Raw genomic sequence first — 18891 nt, forward strand, 5'->3', positions numbered from 1 at the left:
CATTTACCAAGATGTTCCATTTCCGAAGGCAAGTTTCTAATTCGTTTAACTACGTTTGAACCATTTCAGAAATCGCGTGGGAGGAAGAAAAAAAGGCGGTGTCATCCGCATTGGTGGCAACTGTGAGACTATTATTCTCTAGTATTGGTATGACATCAGTGAAAATTGTGTAAAGCGTTGCTTCAAGCACACTGCCTTGTGGAACTCCGGCCTTTATTTCGTAAATATCGGAAGGCCCTCCCTGTATATTAACATAAAAATGCCTCTGGCTTATACGAGCTCGTATATGAGCTCAGGAAGAGGTAGAGAAGTGTGGGTAGTACCTTTTTTAGTTTCTATAACAATCCTGAGCGCCAGACCTTGTCAAATGCTTGCTGTATGTCCAAAAATATTGCGGAACAGTACTTCGCTTTTCCCCTCCATACATTCAATTATGGTTGTAACAACCCGATGGAATTGTTCTGGCGTACCGTGAATCTGCCTGAAACAAATTGATGACCGGGAAAGATTGATTGAGTTTCCAGTATTGGTAGTAATCTTCGAAGAAATGTTCTCTCAAATATTTTCGAGAATATTGACAACAGGGTAATCGACCTCATTTTAAGGCTTGTTTGGCTTGGGTGTCATTATTATTTCAGCACATTTCCACTGGGTTGGAAAATGGCACAGCCTAAAACTGCTCTTGAAAAGCGAAACTAAAAATAAAAGGCATTTCTTGGGAAGTTTTTTAATAGTCCAGCAACAATATTATCGGGACCAGGGTATTTTGAGTTTTATATCCCTTTCATTTCAGTCTGGACCTCAGTTAGTTTTACCCAGGCCATCGGTTTGTGCATAGGGCAAGGACAGTGAAGATAAATCTTTGATGTCTCTAATGGTCCCGGCTAAGGTTGAATGGATCCATAGTTTCTTTTAGATGGTTGGCAAAAGCGAGTGCTTTGCTTTTATTTGATCTGCACCATTTATTGTTGACATCTTGTACAGGAACCTGTTGTATTGGAGGTTGTTTTACGTACCTCTATTTAGATCGGAATTTTTTAGATAACCCGCAACGGCTTCCTCTTTCAGCTCAGATAAATTGTATTTAAGTTCTTTAAGAGCTTTGTTAACGCCTTCTCAAACCCCTTTTATGGTGCACTAACCTAGAGATTTCGTCAGAATATGTTAGCTTGTTCCTAAGATGTTGAAAACAATTTCTTATTGGTGGATAAAGAGGCTAAAAAGGCTGCATTGTGTATTTTTATTTGGAATCCCGAAAACTCTTTGGTGCATAGGGTCTCAATTATTTCACTTGTTCTTGCTTGATTCTATGATTTCTTTTCATCTCAGTCAAGTGTTAGGGATTTCGAAAACATATGGCGAGAGACGAATTTATTAAAAAAACTATCTCCCTTCACAAGTTTGTCAAGACTGGAGTAGCTCTTGTGTGAGCCGATTGCTGAGAGCTTGCATTGTCTTGTTGAAGGATGATTCGTCTTCGGGGGTTGGTTTTTCTTAATTGTCCGGAAACTTCTGGCAAACAAACGATTGTGCACCACTGCGAATTGTCTGTTTTAAATTTTTCTAGTGATACAGACATGGCCAGATACCAGATTTTCTGAAAAACGAAGCTACTTTTTGCTTTAAGGTGGTTCTTCCGCGAACAACTTTTGTGGGATTAAGCTCGCCTTGGAACACCCATACTGTCTATTGCTGTTTCGACATTTCTTTAAACGAGTAGAATTAGGGAATTTCAAATTATGCGGTACCCAACGAGAACAAATAATTTTGACCAATATTGAATGTATGCTGGTACCACGGTTGATCAAGGAAGCCTCTATTTTATGATATGTCCCATGACGATCATGGGCGGCCCCCGTAGCCGAATTGGTTGGTGCGTGACTACTATTAGGAGTTCAGAGAGAACGTAGGTTCGAATCTCGGTGAAAGACCAAAATGAAGAAAAAGTTTTTTCTAATAGCGGTCGCCCCTGGGCAGACAATGGTAAACCTCCGAATGTATTTCTGCCACGAAAAAGCTCCTCAAAATATCTGCAGTTCGGAGTCGGCTTGAAACCGTAGTTCCCTCCATTTGTAGAACAACATAAATACGCACGCCTCAAATATGAGGAGGAGCTCGGCCAAACACCCAAAAAGGGTGTATGCGGCAATTATATATATATAACATGACGATCGTGCATTATTAATTGACGCACAGCAGCAAATATTTTTTGGCGCAACACACGTTTTTCGACGGTCTTCACGAAATTCATACTGCAAGCATCGCCGACCACGTTGGAACACAGTGGTGCTCCTACGCCAAAAGTCGAAGTTTAAACTAGTTATGGAGGACACTAGTTTGAAACCAGTGCACTTTCCTGCAGTGTTGGCATGCGATTTGCGTTGAGTGACAAAAACCTATGCATAAAAAACATTTAATTTAAGTAAAACAACACCACGTGAAATTTACGTAAGCTAAATTCTTAATCATAGAATAAATGATGAAGCAAATTTTCTACTTTAATTAAAACGCTAAGCGTTGAATATACAGCAATAAAAATTTGTACATTCTGAAGCATCCGCAACTGTTTGAGCGCAAGCAAAAAACCCACGTCGCATGTGAATATTTATTTTTAGCTGCATTCATTTTGCTTCTGTTTTTGTTCGATTTTCTATTCATTTTAATTCGCTTAAATAAATAGTTATTTTTATTTTACTTTGCGTCACCTTTCGCTTCAGCCAACATTTCTTCTTTTAAGGAAAAAAGGTCGTTTATATAAATTCTTTTGAAAATTGACAATTTCTCCAAGCATTCTGCATATGTTTTTAAAACCGTCGTGTCTCCATGTACTTAATTATATACATATGTATATCGTAAAACAAAATAACGTTACTGGCATCGTGAAATCTACTACATGAAATAAAAATTCGACATCATTCTTCCAATTCTTTAATTTAATTTTCCACCTCAATTTTAATTCTCACACGAATTGTCATCAATCATAAAAACAATATAAACTTTAGTATAAACTAGCAAATACCCGACATGCGCTGCTCTGCCGTTAAGGCATTGTATTCTATTCTAAGGCCTTAGGTACACTTTGTTTTTAAATCTTCTCTAAAAAGAAATCAGTTTTTGGGATTCGAAAGCAGGCGACATACCTTCTGCTCAAATATGAACGAGACGTTATCAATAAAACGGTCCGCGGATGACATATGGCAAAAATAAATTTTTTGTTTTTATGTAGGACTGTTATAAGCTTACATGGCAAATTTCAGCGTGATATGTCACATAGTTTGTTTTCTGTGCTACTGTAAACAAGTCAAGCTCGAGTGTGAAAAGAAAGATAATTTAAATTTTAATCATAAGTAATGTTGACTTGTTTCGTTTTTCTTTGTGAATTTTACCATGAAAATGCTAACCCATTATGACTGGTACTAATAATTATAAGTTTTATCCTTGCTGTGTTAGGATTGAATCATTAAATAATTAAATAAATAAATGGACTTCAATGTCTCTTAGTGGGTTTTATTCCGGTGAAAACGAGTCACCCTTCCCCAAGACAATGGGAGTTATCAATACCACCTATCGTCTCACACAGAGAACTTCTGAACACTCACTAGTTTGAGTTAATGGGTCTTGTGCCTTACATCCCTGATATGGCATCTAATTCCGGCTTGTTTCCGAACGTTAAAAATAAAAAGCGAGGTCAACGTTTTTCAACGCCCGAAGAAGCTGCCTTTAAACTGTTCGTTTTGGAGTTATCAACTTCTGAGTGGAATAATTTCTTCAAAAATTGGTTCAAGCAAATGCAGAAGTGTATTGACCTCGAAGGAGAAAATTTTGAAAAACAATAAACCTATTTTCATTATTATTTCAGTGTGTTTTTATTTTTATTTTTCATTGTTCACTCCTCTCGGAAGCATAGGGCCTCGACAAGTTTCTTCCAACACGATTCTGTGCTGTTGTTTTTGCATCGTCCCATGAGATGTCGGCAACTGCAACCTTATGGGTTTCCGTTCAGAGCCATTATCGTGATGCTATCAGGAGGTTTTCTCAATGTGTGACCTATCCATCGCCACTTTCGGCCTTCGGTTTGCCTAAGGATGGGTTCCCTGTTAATCCCCACAGTGCGTCGTTACTAATGGTTACGTTGGCCAGAATATTCTGCAGATGATGCGGAGGCATTTGTTGATGAAGGATTGTAGCCTCTGTGTGATGGTGTTAGAGACCAGCCATGTTTCGCTTCCGTACAAGAAAACGGACTTCACGCATGAGCCGAATATTCGTAGTTTAGCGCGCCTGGAGATTTGCGAACTTCCCCATACCATATGTATTCGCCCGAATGCCGCCCTTGCTTTGTTTAGCCAGAAGTTGACATCTTCATCTGCTCCACCATCTGCCGTGATGATACAACCGAGGTAGCAGAAGCTTTCGACGAACTCCACCGGGCATCCGTCAACCAATATCTGCCGTGTGTTATTGTGGTTAACTCTCATGGCCTTGGTCTTGGCGATGTTGGCCTCCAGTCCGACAGTACGTAGCAGCGCGGCTAGTTTGTCCGTCTTCGGAAGCAGGAGACAGATGTCATCGGTGACGTCCAGGTTCTCAAGATGTCTGGTGAAATTCCATACGATGCTTTTATTGTGTTTTTATTATTGGGCGGGAAATATAAATAGCAACTCTCGTTCAATGATATATTCCATTTTAAAGCCAATATGATATATGGGTGTAGATATACGGGTGTTCTTTTTAGCTGCATGAGTATTATCGATATCGATAACTATGGTTTGACAGTTGAGAATGCTATTTATGTTCAATAAGGCTTGAAGAAGTAGCTGCCGTTACCTTAAATGGACAACACGATAGCCTGACTGAATTTTTGTTTCCAAAAATTTATCAGCTCGGCATCGACGACATTTGTTTCCAATAAGACGGTGCAATTTGCCATATAATCGATTTATTGCAATATTCAAGCCACCATTTACCACTGATTTATTCGAAAAAGTTGTCAAAAGTTGGACTGATTGAATCGACCATCAAACTCTCAGGCGCGGCGGACATTTGTCCGATATCATATTCAAAAAATAAATCCCATGAAATTATCTAGAAAATTATAGTACAAAACAAAAAAAATATATATCCCAACCTTATTTCTGTCTTGTATTATTATTTTAAGTTCTCAAGCTCTTAAAAAGTACCTGACACAAAGGGTACGATCTGAGATATTTAGAACAATATTAGCAGCGTCATGGGACGTCAAAAACTCATACACAGAGACCTTCAGGTACTCATGGCCGACGACGATTAAAATTACAGAGAAAAAATATCTCAAAATAACTCGCCCTACCCGAACTCTCTTCCAACTGCTCTCGTGCATATAACGTCTAGAAGAAAGGAATCGCCTCACGTTAAGCTGCAATTAGTGGTGCCGTAGCCATAACGCCATAGCCGCAACATTGCAGTGTTTGTCGATTAGTCATGCTGTAACCATAAACAGCTGATATTGATATATAATTAATTGGAACATTTGCATTTTGACATAAAACACGGATAAATTCCCCTAAGCCAATTAATTTTTCGTCATTCGTTTCTAGTACTTAACTTTTCAAAGCAAATATTTTATTAAAATAAAAGTAAAGTATTTCGTAGCTGCTTACGGTTATGGGGGAAACCAAAATTCAATAGATGCATTCGGCTACGGTTATGGTTACGGCGTTATGGTATGATACATACATACACATATATCCGCTTACAGTAATGGCCATATTTTTGATCAGCGAAGCTGACTGCTATGGTTATGGTTAGGTACGACACCACTAATTGCAGCTTTAGATGGAGATGCGTAGACCAAAAAGAGCACATACAACAGGCTAACAAGCAGATAAATTAGATTAAGGTTTGAAAACTATCTGTTGTGTTTAAGTTAAGCGATTCTCTAAAACAAAAAAAAAAAACAGACACACAAGGTGAAGTCCAAAATAAACAAGACTGGCGTCATAAAAATGTTTTTGATGGCACCAACTTTTTAATGAGTTAGTGCGTTGAAAATTACATCTCTAGCTGACTTTCAGTGAACTTCAGCTCGGTGACATTCAGTTCAGTGGAAGCTAAGTTATTGCGTCTAAAGTGTCGGTATGTTTGTGTCATCGGTACAAAAATGAGTTTCGAACGTAGAGCTTATATCAAATTTTGCTTTAAAATTGGTAAAACGTTTACCGAAACATTTGAATTGATGAAAAATGTTTATGGCAATGATTGTCTATCTCGTGCCAGAGTTCATGAGTGGCTTACACGTTTCAGAGATGGTTGTGAGCACATACATGAGAATGAACATACGGGCCGACATAAATCAGTAATCACCGAAAACTCCATCGAAATCGTTCGTAAATTTATCAAAATTAACCTAAATCATAGTTGTAATTCATGGAATCGGAGTTGAATATATCTGATCATTTTGTAACTGGAGATGAAAAGTGGTGTTTCCAACATGAACCTGAAACTAAGAGTAAAACTACCGAATGGAAGGCCCCAGACGAGCCGCCGCAAAAAGAAATCGCATTTGGAATAGTCAAAAATCAGGTCGATGTTCATTTATTTTTACGATTTCAAGGGAATTGCCCACAAGGAGTTCGTGCCAACGGGACAAACCGTGAATGCAATTTTCTATCTTGTCGTTTTGAAACGTTTGTTGTTCGCCCTGAATACCGCCAAGGAGAAAGCTGGCGTTTATTGCATAATAATGCACCATCTCTTCGATCCACTCTTGTGACTGATTTTTTGATTAGAAATCGCATTTTAACCAGCAATCACACACCGTATTCGCCTGATATGACTCCCTGTGACTTTTGCTGATTCGGAAAATTGCATTTGGCCATGAAAGAAAAACGTTTTGCGTCCGTAGAGGTCATTGAAAAGGTTGTACCGACATCCTTCAATGACCTGAAACACTCTTTCGAAAAGCTTCTAGATCACGCAAAACAGTGTATCGCGGCCAGGGGGGGCTACTTTGAATAAATAAACTCGAAGTTATCAGAACAAAGCTCCTGCCGTTTCTATTTTTGCTCAGTCTTGTTTATTTGGGACCTCACCTTGCACATACAGATATGCGTTTAAATAATAATATATAATTTTAGTGATGGATAATTCTTGCAGATGAAAATATTTCCAGCTGCTCTCTAAACGTTTTGTTGCTGGCAAATTTTTTGGTTTGGTTTGTGATAATAAATGAAGCTAATATCTAACTCTTTATTTTTTCAATGTTACTAACTTCGATCCAAATTTAACGTACCATTTATTTTCATGAAGGGTATAAGAAGTGTTTGCTTGAGACAGTTTAATCGTGTATATGAATATGTATGTTTGTATCTGTATAAATATTGACAGTCACACACTGAATTTGATTGCAATTTTGCAATCGGTGCTGTACATTAGTGAGCTATAGAAGAAATCGTATACTGCAAAACAATAAAACGTGAAAAAATAAAAATACAAACCAACTGGAACCGGTTGCTGTTTTAGCAAAAACTTCAGCTTTTGTTTCATCTTCTAAATTTTTATTCAATTTCTTGTTTGTTCTACCAAACACATCGAACGCCAGACGTCACTTCAATCTCAACTAAAGCAAAAATCAGCTTGCTTGGCACTTAAACTTAGAGAATACTTATGTTTGCGACTTTTAACCCGCAGGCGTTCGACTACACACTTCGTTCGCTGTAAAACTTTTGTACGTTAATGCGTTCATATGTATTTGCATTCGTCACTCAACACTTGTACACCCTTTCGAGTATATCTCTACATGTGAAACATACATATGTGTTTGTATTTCTTTCTGACCGCTACAAATTGCTTTAATTTTTCGTATTTTCCGTTCTTTGTTTGGCACTCTTAATGAGTTTTTGGCTTTTGGGCAAATCATTTATTTTTGGGTTTTGTTAAACGCGGATACAACCAAGCCAAAATAATTAATAATTAGATAAGTTGTAGCAACGAAAAAAAAAAACACAACAAAAAATACACACATACATACACACATGTTTTGTTACATAGAACAAATTGAAAAATATTCAATGGGTGTATTAAAAAAAATTTAGACCACAATAGTTCAGCAGTCTTTTTGACGTTATATGCTTCGTTAGCACCATGGGGTGTAACACAACAGTTATAACACTTTGTTTATTGATATGCGGACAAATTCACAGCCACTCCACTTCATGTGCTGAATGCCCCATAATTGAATTTTATATAAATCACTCACTTGAAATGAGTTTGGGTGTGAATTATTTGGATCATTCTATAAGAAGTTTCTTCTTCACACGACCAGTGTGACAGACGTGTGGGCATAGATTAAAAAGCTATGTAATTTCTTAGAATATTTGTAGGTAATATTTTCGTTTGTTGAGAATTTCAATTTGTCAACTTGTGTTATAACTTTTTGTACTCGTTGGCACAAAATGTAAACTAAAATAATTTTTTTTTTATTTAACCCAATTACTTATAAGATTTGTAATATTTTTAGTTTCATAGTATTTTTTCCATGTGCTTGTGTTTTGTTATTTCAGAATCCAACAATTTCAAAAAAGCATGAAGGGTTGGTTTGATGCATTTCGTGACGACGGTGGACCTACACTATATTCCTTTCCAAACCGAACGCCGGTGACAGGCGATGTATCCATTGTTGCCGTCTCAGTTCTATTTGCAACATTTTACGTTGCCTTTCTAGTGATATTTCCGGGTGTGAGGAAACAGGTAAATATTTCAATTGAATTATTGCACTCTATTAAGCCAAGATAAGTAATCAGCTAATAACTCCTGATGACTCCTTTTATATTTGCGGAAAATTCATTTAGTGAGAAAATTAAAAAATAAGTACTTATTTGGTGGTGAAACCCATGACAGTGGATGGCAACACAGCTCTGGACAAGCTCAATGAAAAAAAATCTAAATATGTAAGGGGTTACATACGTCCAGTAGCACCAAAAATGCGCTAAGATAAAAACTGTTTTTAGGAGGGATAACAATAGAAATAAATATAGAAGAATTTTATATATTGTTTATTAGTACTTAAACTTTATAAAAATATATTTTAATTTTTCTTTAAAAAAATTAGTATATAAAGAATCACGTGACCGAAAGCACAATGAAAAAAAGTTGCTCAATGGTCTGCATCATTGCTACTTGAAATGTTGATGGATCCGTAAATAGACAAAAAATTCTTGTAAACTAATTTCTTTAGTCTGTCGAGCCGGCATTTTAAAAAAAGTAAGCGTTTTACGTCATAAATGTCACACTTTAATCATGTTTATAAAATTTTGTAATAAAAATATCAAAAATCAAATCACTTTCGAATATTGTAAAGAAATCGCATCAAATAATATTAAAAACTATATGAGTTATCATGCAGACCGTGCCGGAAAAAGTAAAGGGTGGCTAAGTTTTAAGGGCCGGTGCTGATTTTGAATAAAATACAATTTTTTTAGAAAATTATTGTAATTTCCCTTTACTATGATAGTACTGGTATGGCTCAATTACGTATTGAACAAAATATCGGCTAAATGGCCGCAGCGGCCCTCGGCGTCACACCTCCACCCGATGGTCCAAATTTTCGATGATTTTAGCTCTTGGATTGTTGCTGGCTTATCGATGTACACCTTTTCTGTCAAATAACCCCAAAGAAAGCAGTCCAACGGTGTCGTTGACGTTTAGGTTTGGTTCACATTCATCATCGGCCCTTGAAATTTAACCAGCCTTTAGTTTCGAGAAAAACGAGTTTAAACTTTCAAGTGCATTTCGCTCGAGGTCGCTACCTGTGCGGATCAAACTCTCGTCGGGCAGTTACATTTTCTACCATAACTTTTTATCTATGGGGAATTTTTAAAATCGACGTCCACAGAAATACGCCTAAAACTATAAAGAATAATAATCTGCAAAATAAAAAAAAATTAATTTTTTGAAAATTCTGGACGTATGTAATTCCTTAATCTCCCTTGAATTTCACTGGTGTAGTGCCAGAGATATGACATTAATGGCCCCTATTATGAGTTACATTCGATCTTCGATATTCGCTGGTTGTCGAAGATCGAAAATCGAATGTCAATTTGGTATTATGAGCGGTGCAACCCTATCGAAATTTTCGTTGTTTACCGAATTTAGAGTCGAATGCAATTTTGCTTTCGATTGTGTAGCGCATTGTGGGAAAACTTGTTAAACTTGTGTAAGTTGTTTGCGATTATTTATGGTTTTATAGTAACCAAATAATAAATATATACTAATTTTGTTAATTTTATGCAGGTCGGAAGTCGTTAGTACCAAACAACAATTAGAAAGGCTAATCCACAATTCGCAAAAGGGATTTGCACCAAAGTTCAAACAGCAAAAAAATGGGAGGAATTTACAACGGAGCTGAATTGCTTGGGACCACCAGTGAGAACGGCAGCAAAATGCATTAAGCTTAATAATGGGGTTTTTTTTGTGATGTTTATAGAAATACATTTTTATTTTCCCTTGGCAGGTATGGGCTGAAATACGTAGAGGAACTGAAATTCATATTTTTTTCGAATGACGAATAATTGAATAAAGAAAATTTAAAACAAAAATAAAACAGAAACTGTGGCGTAAAGGTTTCTATTTAATACTTTTTAGATTTTTCTATAATATTCTCAAAATTTCATTTCTTATGTTTCTACTTCTCCGTTATTTGACTCCACTTCAATATCTTCAGCATCATCGTACACAGTGGGTTGAGCAAGTCCTAGCATACTTTTATTACCAATACTCAATTGGTACGATCCCTGAGCACAAACTCGCCGAACTGTGGCTAGCTTTAAAATATTTGGAATCAATTTGGCTCGGGTGCACTGTTGCAACTGGGTTTCTGTACTGGACAGTAGGTTCACAAACGCCTCTTTAGATAATCTAAAGTTCTTTAAAAATCTGTAAGGAAATTTCTGTCATATTAAGTACGCCAACACATTTTGAAAATTCTAAATTTACTCAGTGGAAGCCATTTCTAGGGGGTTGGATGCGTCCCTCAACTGTTTTCTACTTCTAGCTAGTTCCATTAATCTTTCATCGTCCGATGAATCGTCGAACCACAACTCCGTTGTACTCATTTTCACATAAAATACTTGTTTTAACTTTTAAAAATAATGTTAGCAAACAATTTCAACACCATCGGTTTTATTTTATTTTGATTTGCTGTATCAGCTGAGAAAAAATTATCTATTGTAAATGCGTCGAGCGATCGAAATTCACAATAGTCCTATTCTTCAACGAATGAGCACCATAATACCAAATGAAAATTCGTTCGATCAGCACTTTCGACTACAGTTGAAGATCGAATGTTGCTCATAATAGGGGCCAATGTCTACAAACTTGAACTAAACCAACGATCGGGAATTCCGACGCCCTTTTAACGCATTGAGTTCTACACCAAATAACTCCTGGGTTGCCACGCTGCACTAATGCGTATGACAGGGACTGTTTCATATTAGACCTTATCTTGCGACAATACATAAAAACTATAGTCCAATTTCCATAGCGCCAAGAAGATTTTTACGATTTTAACTCGATTAAACAAAATCATCTCTTACAAAATCGTGCGACATATAAAAAGGGTTATAAAAACGCTCAGAAATCAGAATATATTATTTTTATATCGTTTTCCACCAAAATCTTTCAGGGCTGTAGTGAAAATTTTCATTAAATCAGCTTGGCAATCAAATTGTTAAGAAAACGTAGAGAAGTGCGTCTCTTTGTACCCCTACCAGAGTAGTAGCGACCGAAAGCTAGCGTAACAAATTATAAACAAAATTTTTGAAAAGGAGGCCTTTCCACGTTCTATAAATTAATGACTCAACTATCATCAAGGAAAAGGAGTTTTGGCCCTCTGATAAAGAGTTGTATTTAAGTAGAAAGTACAAGGAAGAGCAATCTGTGGCTCAGACCGACATTATCCAGCAAATAGTTTTATTCAAAAATGCCCTTATCCTTATCATCTAGTGCATACATAATTGATTTTTTTTCCGCTCGATTACGAATCGATTAATTTTGCTCAATAAATATAGTACTCACTAGTGGCCACAACAACGACACTGTTGTCGTCAGTGGCCTATTTTCAATATCATATTTTCTACCCCATAAATTGCGGGAGGAACAATTGGTAAACGTTTTTCGTAGATTACCGAATTTGGAAATAATGAAATGTAAAACTATTCCATGTAAGAAGGCTTGCCAAGCTAGTTGCGATAAAGTTAGAGTTTCTCCATATTAAAAAGAGGTATTAAAAGCACTTTTCATGTACATAGAGTATTTATGAGGAAACTTGTAGCAAGAAATATTTTCACACAGCCTTGAAACTCAAACAAGTGCCTTAATTAATTTTAATAACATTTTAAATCAGAACCAATTATCTGCAATCAAGCTCGAAAAATGACAACGACGTTGAATTGCGAGATAAAAGATTTCCGTGTCAAAAATTGTTGTTATGTAATACGAGTGGGTGTGTGTAACACAAATCTACACTGCGTTTCATAACTATATTACCATATCTTAAATCTAGAAATAAGTAGGTATGTAGTAGTGTGTAGTATATATTACCTACTTAAAAAAATGATGCCTACATATTTTCCTAGTTTACAAATTTTGCTAGATCTTAGCTGCAGTAATTTCTGCAAGTTTTAAAATTCGATTAGGCTTACTTTTAATTAGGCTTTTTTAGTAAATTCCTTCGCAGATTCTTATTATTAAGAAGTGTTTGTTTTTGGCAAACCAGTAACGTAATAGAACCTACTAAATAATTTCTATGCCAGTAAGTTGACCTTCCAGGAACTTCAATATCATATCGCTGAGACCACCATCTTGTTGCTTAGCTTGTGTGGATAGCGGTATTATTTTTATGGAAAGTCTAACTTTTAGTCACTCTCTCTTCAGTATATTCTTCGGTGATCATTATGGCCGATGGGACACCTAATGATAGATAAAACTACAAAAAAACGATCCCTATTTCAGTAAAGATTCCCACTAATATTTCGACAGGAGACCTTTGAGCAAATTTAGCCGAATACCATTGAGGTTGCATTTTTTTCGAAATATTATAAAATAATAAGTTTTCCAAATTCGGGAGACACATTTCACTGTGAAATTGAAATTTGAATAGGTGGAGCCAAGGAGCACCAAGAATTTTGGTGTCTTTTAAAACACCCAGGTTTAGAGTTCTGGAAAGAGGGTAGATAGAGACAGAGACAAAGGTAGTTAATCCTGTGAGAATTTTCCAGTTTCTTTGGCAAATCTGTAAATATCCTCCAGTTTTAGAGAACGAATATTACTCATTCTCACAGCATCGAAAGCCAAAATTCGTAGCCTTGCTCTAGCAAAGGCAGGTCACTCACAGAGAAAGTGCTCACTGCTATCCGTCTCCTGCAAGCAAGACAGGCACAACGGGTCCTCAATGATTCCAATGGTGGTCATATGCTGATCCAATGGGTTGTGTCCTGTAATAATACTGGCCATCTACCGAACGTCTTTCCTTCCAAGTTGTAGCAGAAAGTTTGACTGTTTTCTGTTTGCAGTTCTGCAGCGTTCTAGACTGGACCATTGCTTTTTATGTAAATTGCATACACGATCGACATCTCACTATATTTTTTGATGAAATTTGCTAAAGGCTTTCGAATCTCATCTTCATACATTTTTTTCGATTTGCCACAAAAAAGAAAAGGCATCATTATAATATTGCAAAATCGATAAAAATTTCTACTGCAACCGAATCCGTGATCACTAAAAAATTAGTTCTCTTCAAAGAATCATTGAGTTGCCGTTTTATTTCGTGTCGAAAAATGTTCCATAGCAGTTTTTCCTGTAGGAAGACAGTGTCAAATAAACCTCTAATTCTGTGGTTACTGGTTTGAATTTTAATAAAATGCAATCCTTTAGATACCAGATGTGTTGCAAATTGACGAAGAATGCTTCAATATTGAGATCCTCAACGTCAATGGTGATGTCTCTAACCTGAATGATAATGTTTATATAGTCGATTAAAACGTCGTTTTAAGATAAAAAAAAAAAACGGTCATGAGCGAATAAAGGCGGAAACAGTATTCATCACTTTCGTCATATGTATATCCAGTTATGGGCCTGAAATTTTAGGTCCTTCCTCATTTCTGATTCTTAATAGTACCAACATTTCGTACAGCCCCGATTTTTTGAGAACGCCTTAAATTTGCAGATGAATGTGAAAGGAAATGATCATACAAAATGTTTCATTGCACATAATTTGAATATATATCAACAGTATTCAGAGTCTGGTTAAAAAGTTGAACGTCAAAGGGAGTGATAGAATTATAAAAAAGAGTGTCTGTAATAGCATTGTTCGTATGTGCATACAATAAAAGCAATGGGAAACACCGAAGAGTGAAATATTGGTGGCAAACACTGAATTTTAAAAATTGAATGGCACAATTTTAAAGAGGAATGTCTGACTAAGTAAAAATAAAAAAATACTTTGCTTTTTAAGAGGTTTCGAAGATATTATATATATATATATATATAATTGGCGCGTACATCCTTTTTGGGTGTTTGGCCGAGCTCCTCCTCCTATTTGTGGTGTGCGTCTTGATGTTGTTCCACAAACGGAGGAACCTACAGTTTCAAGCCGACTCCGAACGGCCGATATTTTTATGAGGAGCTTTTTCATGGCAGACATACACTCGGAGGCTTGCCATTGCCTGCCGAGGGGTGACCGCTATTAGAAAAATGTTTTTATTAATTTTGCTTTCACCGAGATTCGAACCAACGTTCTATCTGTGAATTCCGAATGGTAATCACGCACCAACCCATTCGGCTACGGCGGCCGCCGTTATTACAATACATAAATTAAAATATCATTGCAAAATACTCCGTTTGCAATTTTTGTAGAAAAAAATGATATAACAACGATTTATTAGCAGTGGGAGGGACCTACAATTTTTGTGCCGACTCCTTACGGCAAATGGTTCTTTATGAGCAGTTTTTTTCAAGGCAGAAATACATAAGGAGAAGCTCTCCATGGCCTGGCGACGAGCCACCGCTTTCACTTTTTTCTATCGTTTGGTGGTTTGTGTCAACCTGGGCACTTCCGAATGGTAGTCTCTCACAAATCCATTAGGCTACGGCGGCCGAAAGAAAATTTGAGGAAGTAGCAGTCATTTAAATTTATAGTTAAATTGTGCAAAGCAGAAGATGAAGAAAATCCTGAAGCGTAATTTTGTCACTGTGCGCGTCTATGCATCTTTTTTAGAACTTCGACACCGTCCATTATACACTTAAGAAGTCAATCCAAACATCAAATTTCTGCAATTTATTTTTTCTAGTTTCTGAAATATTTAATTTTTACTGTTTTTGAAAAATATCGCTTTATAAGAAGAAGGCATGGTTATTACCCGATTTCGCCCATTTTTCTTACCATCGGCATCTTTAATAAAAATAATTTATGTATGTACCGAATATGGCTAAGATATATATTTTTTATGTTAAAATTAAAATATAAATTTAAAAATGGCTACTATCGGTGCCATGGAGGTAGCCCTAAGAAGTGTCTAAGTTCAAACAATTTTGGAAATTTTCTTAACTAGCTTAAACTGGGTTAGCTTAAATATTCCTGGCAGATCTCAATAGATCTCACATAGACCAGAAGAATCCGTAGTGTTGCCAGTATTGTTGGAGTCGTGTTAATCATAGTTCGTGACAAATGTCTTGGCGAGTTTTAATAAACAGTTTAAACTTTTGCCAGCAATATCCTTGAGAGATGAAAAGTATACCGATCCCAGGTAGTTGTAACGAGTTCTGCGTAGAGCTGGGCTGCGGCAAAGGAGGTGTTCTAACGTAGCCCTTTCTTCTTCGCGTAAGTAGCTTGAACGTAACACGCAAACAAAATTTCATTGCTTAAGAGCACTCCTTCTATTATTTGCCAAAAAAATGTATGAAGCCATACCACTGTGCGCCGTAAAAATGTTATTCTTAATTAATTTGTGTTTCCAATTTTTATTAATTTATATTTGTTTGCTATTTTTTTCATTTACATATTGTATTTACATATAAATATTTACTTCTGCGTACATTTTTTTATGCATACTTTATAAAATTTTTTTTCTTTCAGAAATTCACCACATTTTCGACAGTCACACTCAGCCTGTTCGTGGGCTTAGTCATACTAAGTGAGTAGCTTTGCAATCATTTTTCATTTATGTACATATTTACATGCATGTATGTGTGTGTAGAAAGAATATGCATGCACTATACGAAATCACAGCTGGCCAACGCAGGCGCCTGCGCAAAGGTGCGACCGAGCCGCGTGTGATTTATGCTTGCTAGCACCTTTATTTTATTTATTTGGTGTTTTTTATTAGCATTTTTTCTACTACAAATGACCAACTATTAAATCATTAATTTGTATGTTGTATTTGGATTTAGTTTTTATGCTTTATTTAAAATTTGTTTCTTTAATTTGCACAGTTACGCGACTGGGCTCCGCTTGGCATGTGGCGCACACAACCATCATTGCGCCGTACAAGGCGTTCTCGCGTGAGAAGATGCCGTCGCGGATAGGCACGCATGTCGGCCTCATGCACGTCAATGTGACGTTGACAGGTAAGCGAAAGTGAGAGAAGGTGGGTTGGGGAGCTAGTGAGAGTCAAGTAAACGGCCTGCGTTTATGACAACCTCAATTTTTTCGGCATACAAAAGGTTTGTGCAAATATGTGCATGTCTTTCGAAATATGCATATGTTTGGTTATGGAGTCTTTGATTTTGGCGTTGGCAAAGGTATTGTTCGTTGCGTGCTAAAAATGGTATAGTAGAGGTGTGCAATCTTCTTGGTCCACTGACACACTGAATATAATGAAGTAAACTATTAATTCAATGATTAATATCCAGAGGCTTTGGTTGCCGAGGTTAAATGTTTTTATATTAATTTGTGTTTTTTTAGGTATATTTTTTGTATTCATGTGTATGCATTTGCATAAGAAAAAATTTACAAATTCTTCATGTACTTACTTAACAAACAGTTATGCCTAGTTTGGGCCGAAGGCTTGGTGTTCAACTTAATTTTTCCAACAAATGGAGGGCCATACGCTTTTAAGCCTCCGGCAGAAAGTTTTCGATGTTAAAGATAAATAATCAATTAGGAATATCAAAAGCTGAAACTGACCATGAGGTAGTCAGAAAACTGAATATCTGACGGTGACATTTTTTTTTTACCAAAAATTAACTGAAACTGAATCAAAAAAGTAATTTTCATTAAATGATTCATGTTAGTGGAAACTTTATAATATACCAGAGAACTTGGAATATTGGGAAAGTGCAATTGACCAATCTAAGCCACCAATCGTTTGTTTTTAAACGAGTAAAAGCCTTGAGTTTGCACCTCTGGTATGATAATAAAGAACGAAAGAGATCAGGCGGGAAGCGAGCTGAAGCATCTAATTGGTAGCGATTCCGGAATGGAACATGGGGAAAAGATGTTTACAGGTGTTAACCGGCTCTAAGCGAATTTGATAGAATCAGCAGATGGGCTGACGTAACTGGGGTTACGAAGCGGTTGGTTTACGAAAGAACTAAAATTGCGTTAGTGCTATACGAAAAAAATCAATGCAACTTCGCTCATTTTACTTCGTTGCCGTCTAAAGAACGACTGTTTGGATTAGTGTGCGAATACGTGCGAAATGAGCAGTCAGAATTTGGCTGGCGAGTACTCGCATTGTGAAAAGATTTTTAGAGTCGTACTACTTAGCAGACCGTTATTCGGCTCTGAGCGAATTTGACAGAAATGCCGACGTCATTCGTTTTGTGTCTCACTAAATCGTCTCAAATCGCTTGTGGCGATTGTTTGAACGGGAAAAGTTTTATATGAAGATTGTGGAATGGTATCAATGCTGTTTTTGGTAAAATAGTAATTGGCAGCCGCCGTAGTTGAAAGGTTTGGTGCGTGATTAACATTGCACAGTAAACAGGTTTGAAAATCCGTGCATGCAACATCAAATGATAGAAAAAGTTTTTCTTCTAGGGGTCGCCCATCGACAGGCAATGGCAAACCTCTGGGTGTATTTCTATATATCATGGAATAGCTTCTCATAAAAATTTTCTACCGTTCGGCATCGGCTTGAAACTGTAGGTCCCTCCATTTGTGGAACAACAGCAAGACGCACACCACAAATAGGAGGAGAAACTCGGATAAACACTGAATAAAGGGTGCAAGAGCCAATAATATATATAAATATAATCACTTATGTATGTTATACGGTAAGATGTGCGATGGTGAAGAAATTATAATTTGTCCCTCACAGCACTGGTCTGTTGCGATGAAAATTCTGGCTCAAACACTTCAACACATTAATATTCCATATTTACTATTTGCTCTAGCGGAAGAAATTCGCAGTTCATCCCACCAGAGCGAACAAAGGAAACGGTCAACAAAACGATAAATTTTCCAGCAAATTATAGGAATTGGAAAAATTCTCAAAATGCAGATTATGCCTAGATTTAGTTTAGAAAAACCTCTCATCAGTACTTTTAGCTTGATAGTTCAAGATTTTCTATTTATTTATTTAGTTTGTATTATCTGATCAATAATTATTTCATCGTTTGGAGGAACTTCATTCAGTAAATCTGCATTATTTGTTTCACGAAATTTTAAGTCCCTGAAATCTCTTTCTCTTATTTTGCATTTTTTCGATCAAGTGCCAGTTTTTTCTTGATGATAAAAATAGATTTTTGATGGCGCTTCAGAATACAGGAAAATTCTTTAAATGGAGCTTGGGAAGAATTATTTTTTCGTAAAATTTTTCCATTAATTTCGAAAAAAATTTCAGTTTTGCTATGAGTATATAAAAAAGTATATATAAAAGAAATATTATATACCTTTTTTATGAAAAAATATATTAA

The 18891-nt window shown here is 36.4% G+C and overlaps 1 protein-coding gene across 3 annotated transcripts in view; it reads left to right on the plus strand.

Annotated features, from left to right (window-relative positions):
- The window catches only part of LOC128864501 (dual oxidase maturation factor 1), a 93812-nt gene that overhangs the window by 36104 nt on the left and 38817 nt on the right, over positions 1 to 18891 (plus strand). For all 3 annotated transcript variants that reach the window (XM_054104197.1, XM_054104196.1, XM_054104195.1), the window contains 3 exons: positions 8541 to 8727; positions 16109 to 16166; positions 16465 to 16599. In XM_054104197.1, coding sequence (XP_053960172.1) covers positions 8563 to 8727; positions 16109 to 16166; positions 16465 to 16599 — 358 coding nt within the window. In that variant the 5' untranslated portion in view covers positions 8541 to 8562. The remainder of the gene's footprint in view (positions 1 to 8540; positions 8728 to 16108; positions 16167 to 16464; positions 16600 to 18891) is intronic.

This window comes from Anastrepha ludens, chromosome 5 (assembly GCF_028408465.1).
Source record: "Anastrepha ludens isolate Willacy chromosome 5, idAnaLude1.1, whole genome shotgun sequence".
Taxonomy (NCBI): Eukaryota; Metazoa; Arthropoda; class Insecta; order Diptera; family Tephritidae; genus Anastrepha; species Anastrepha ludens.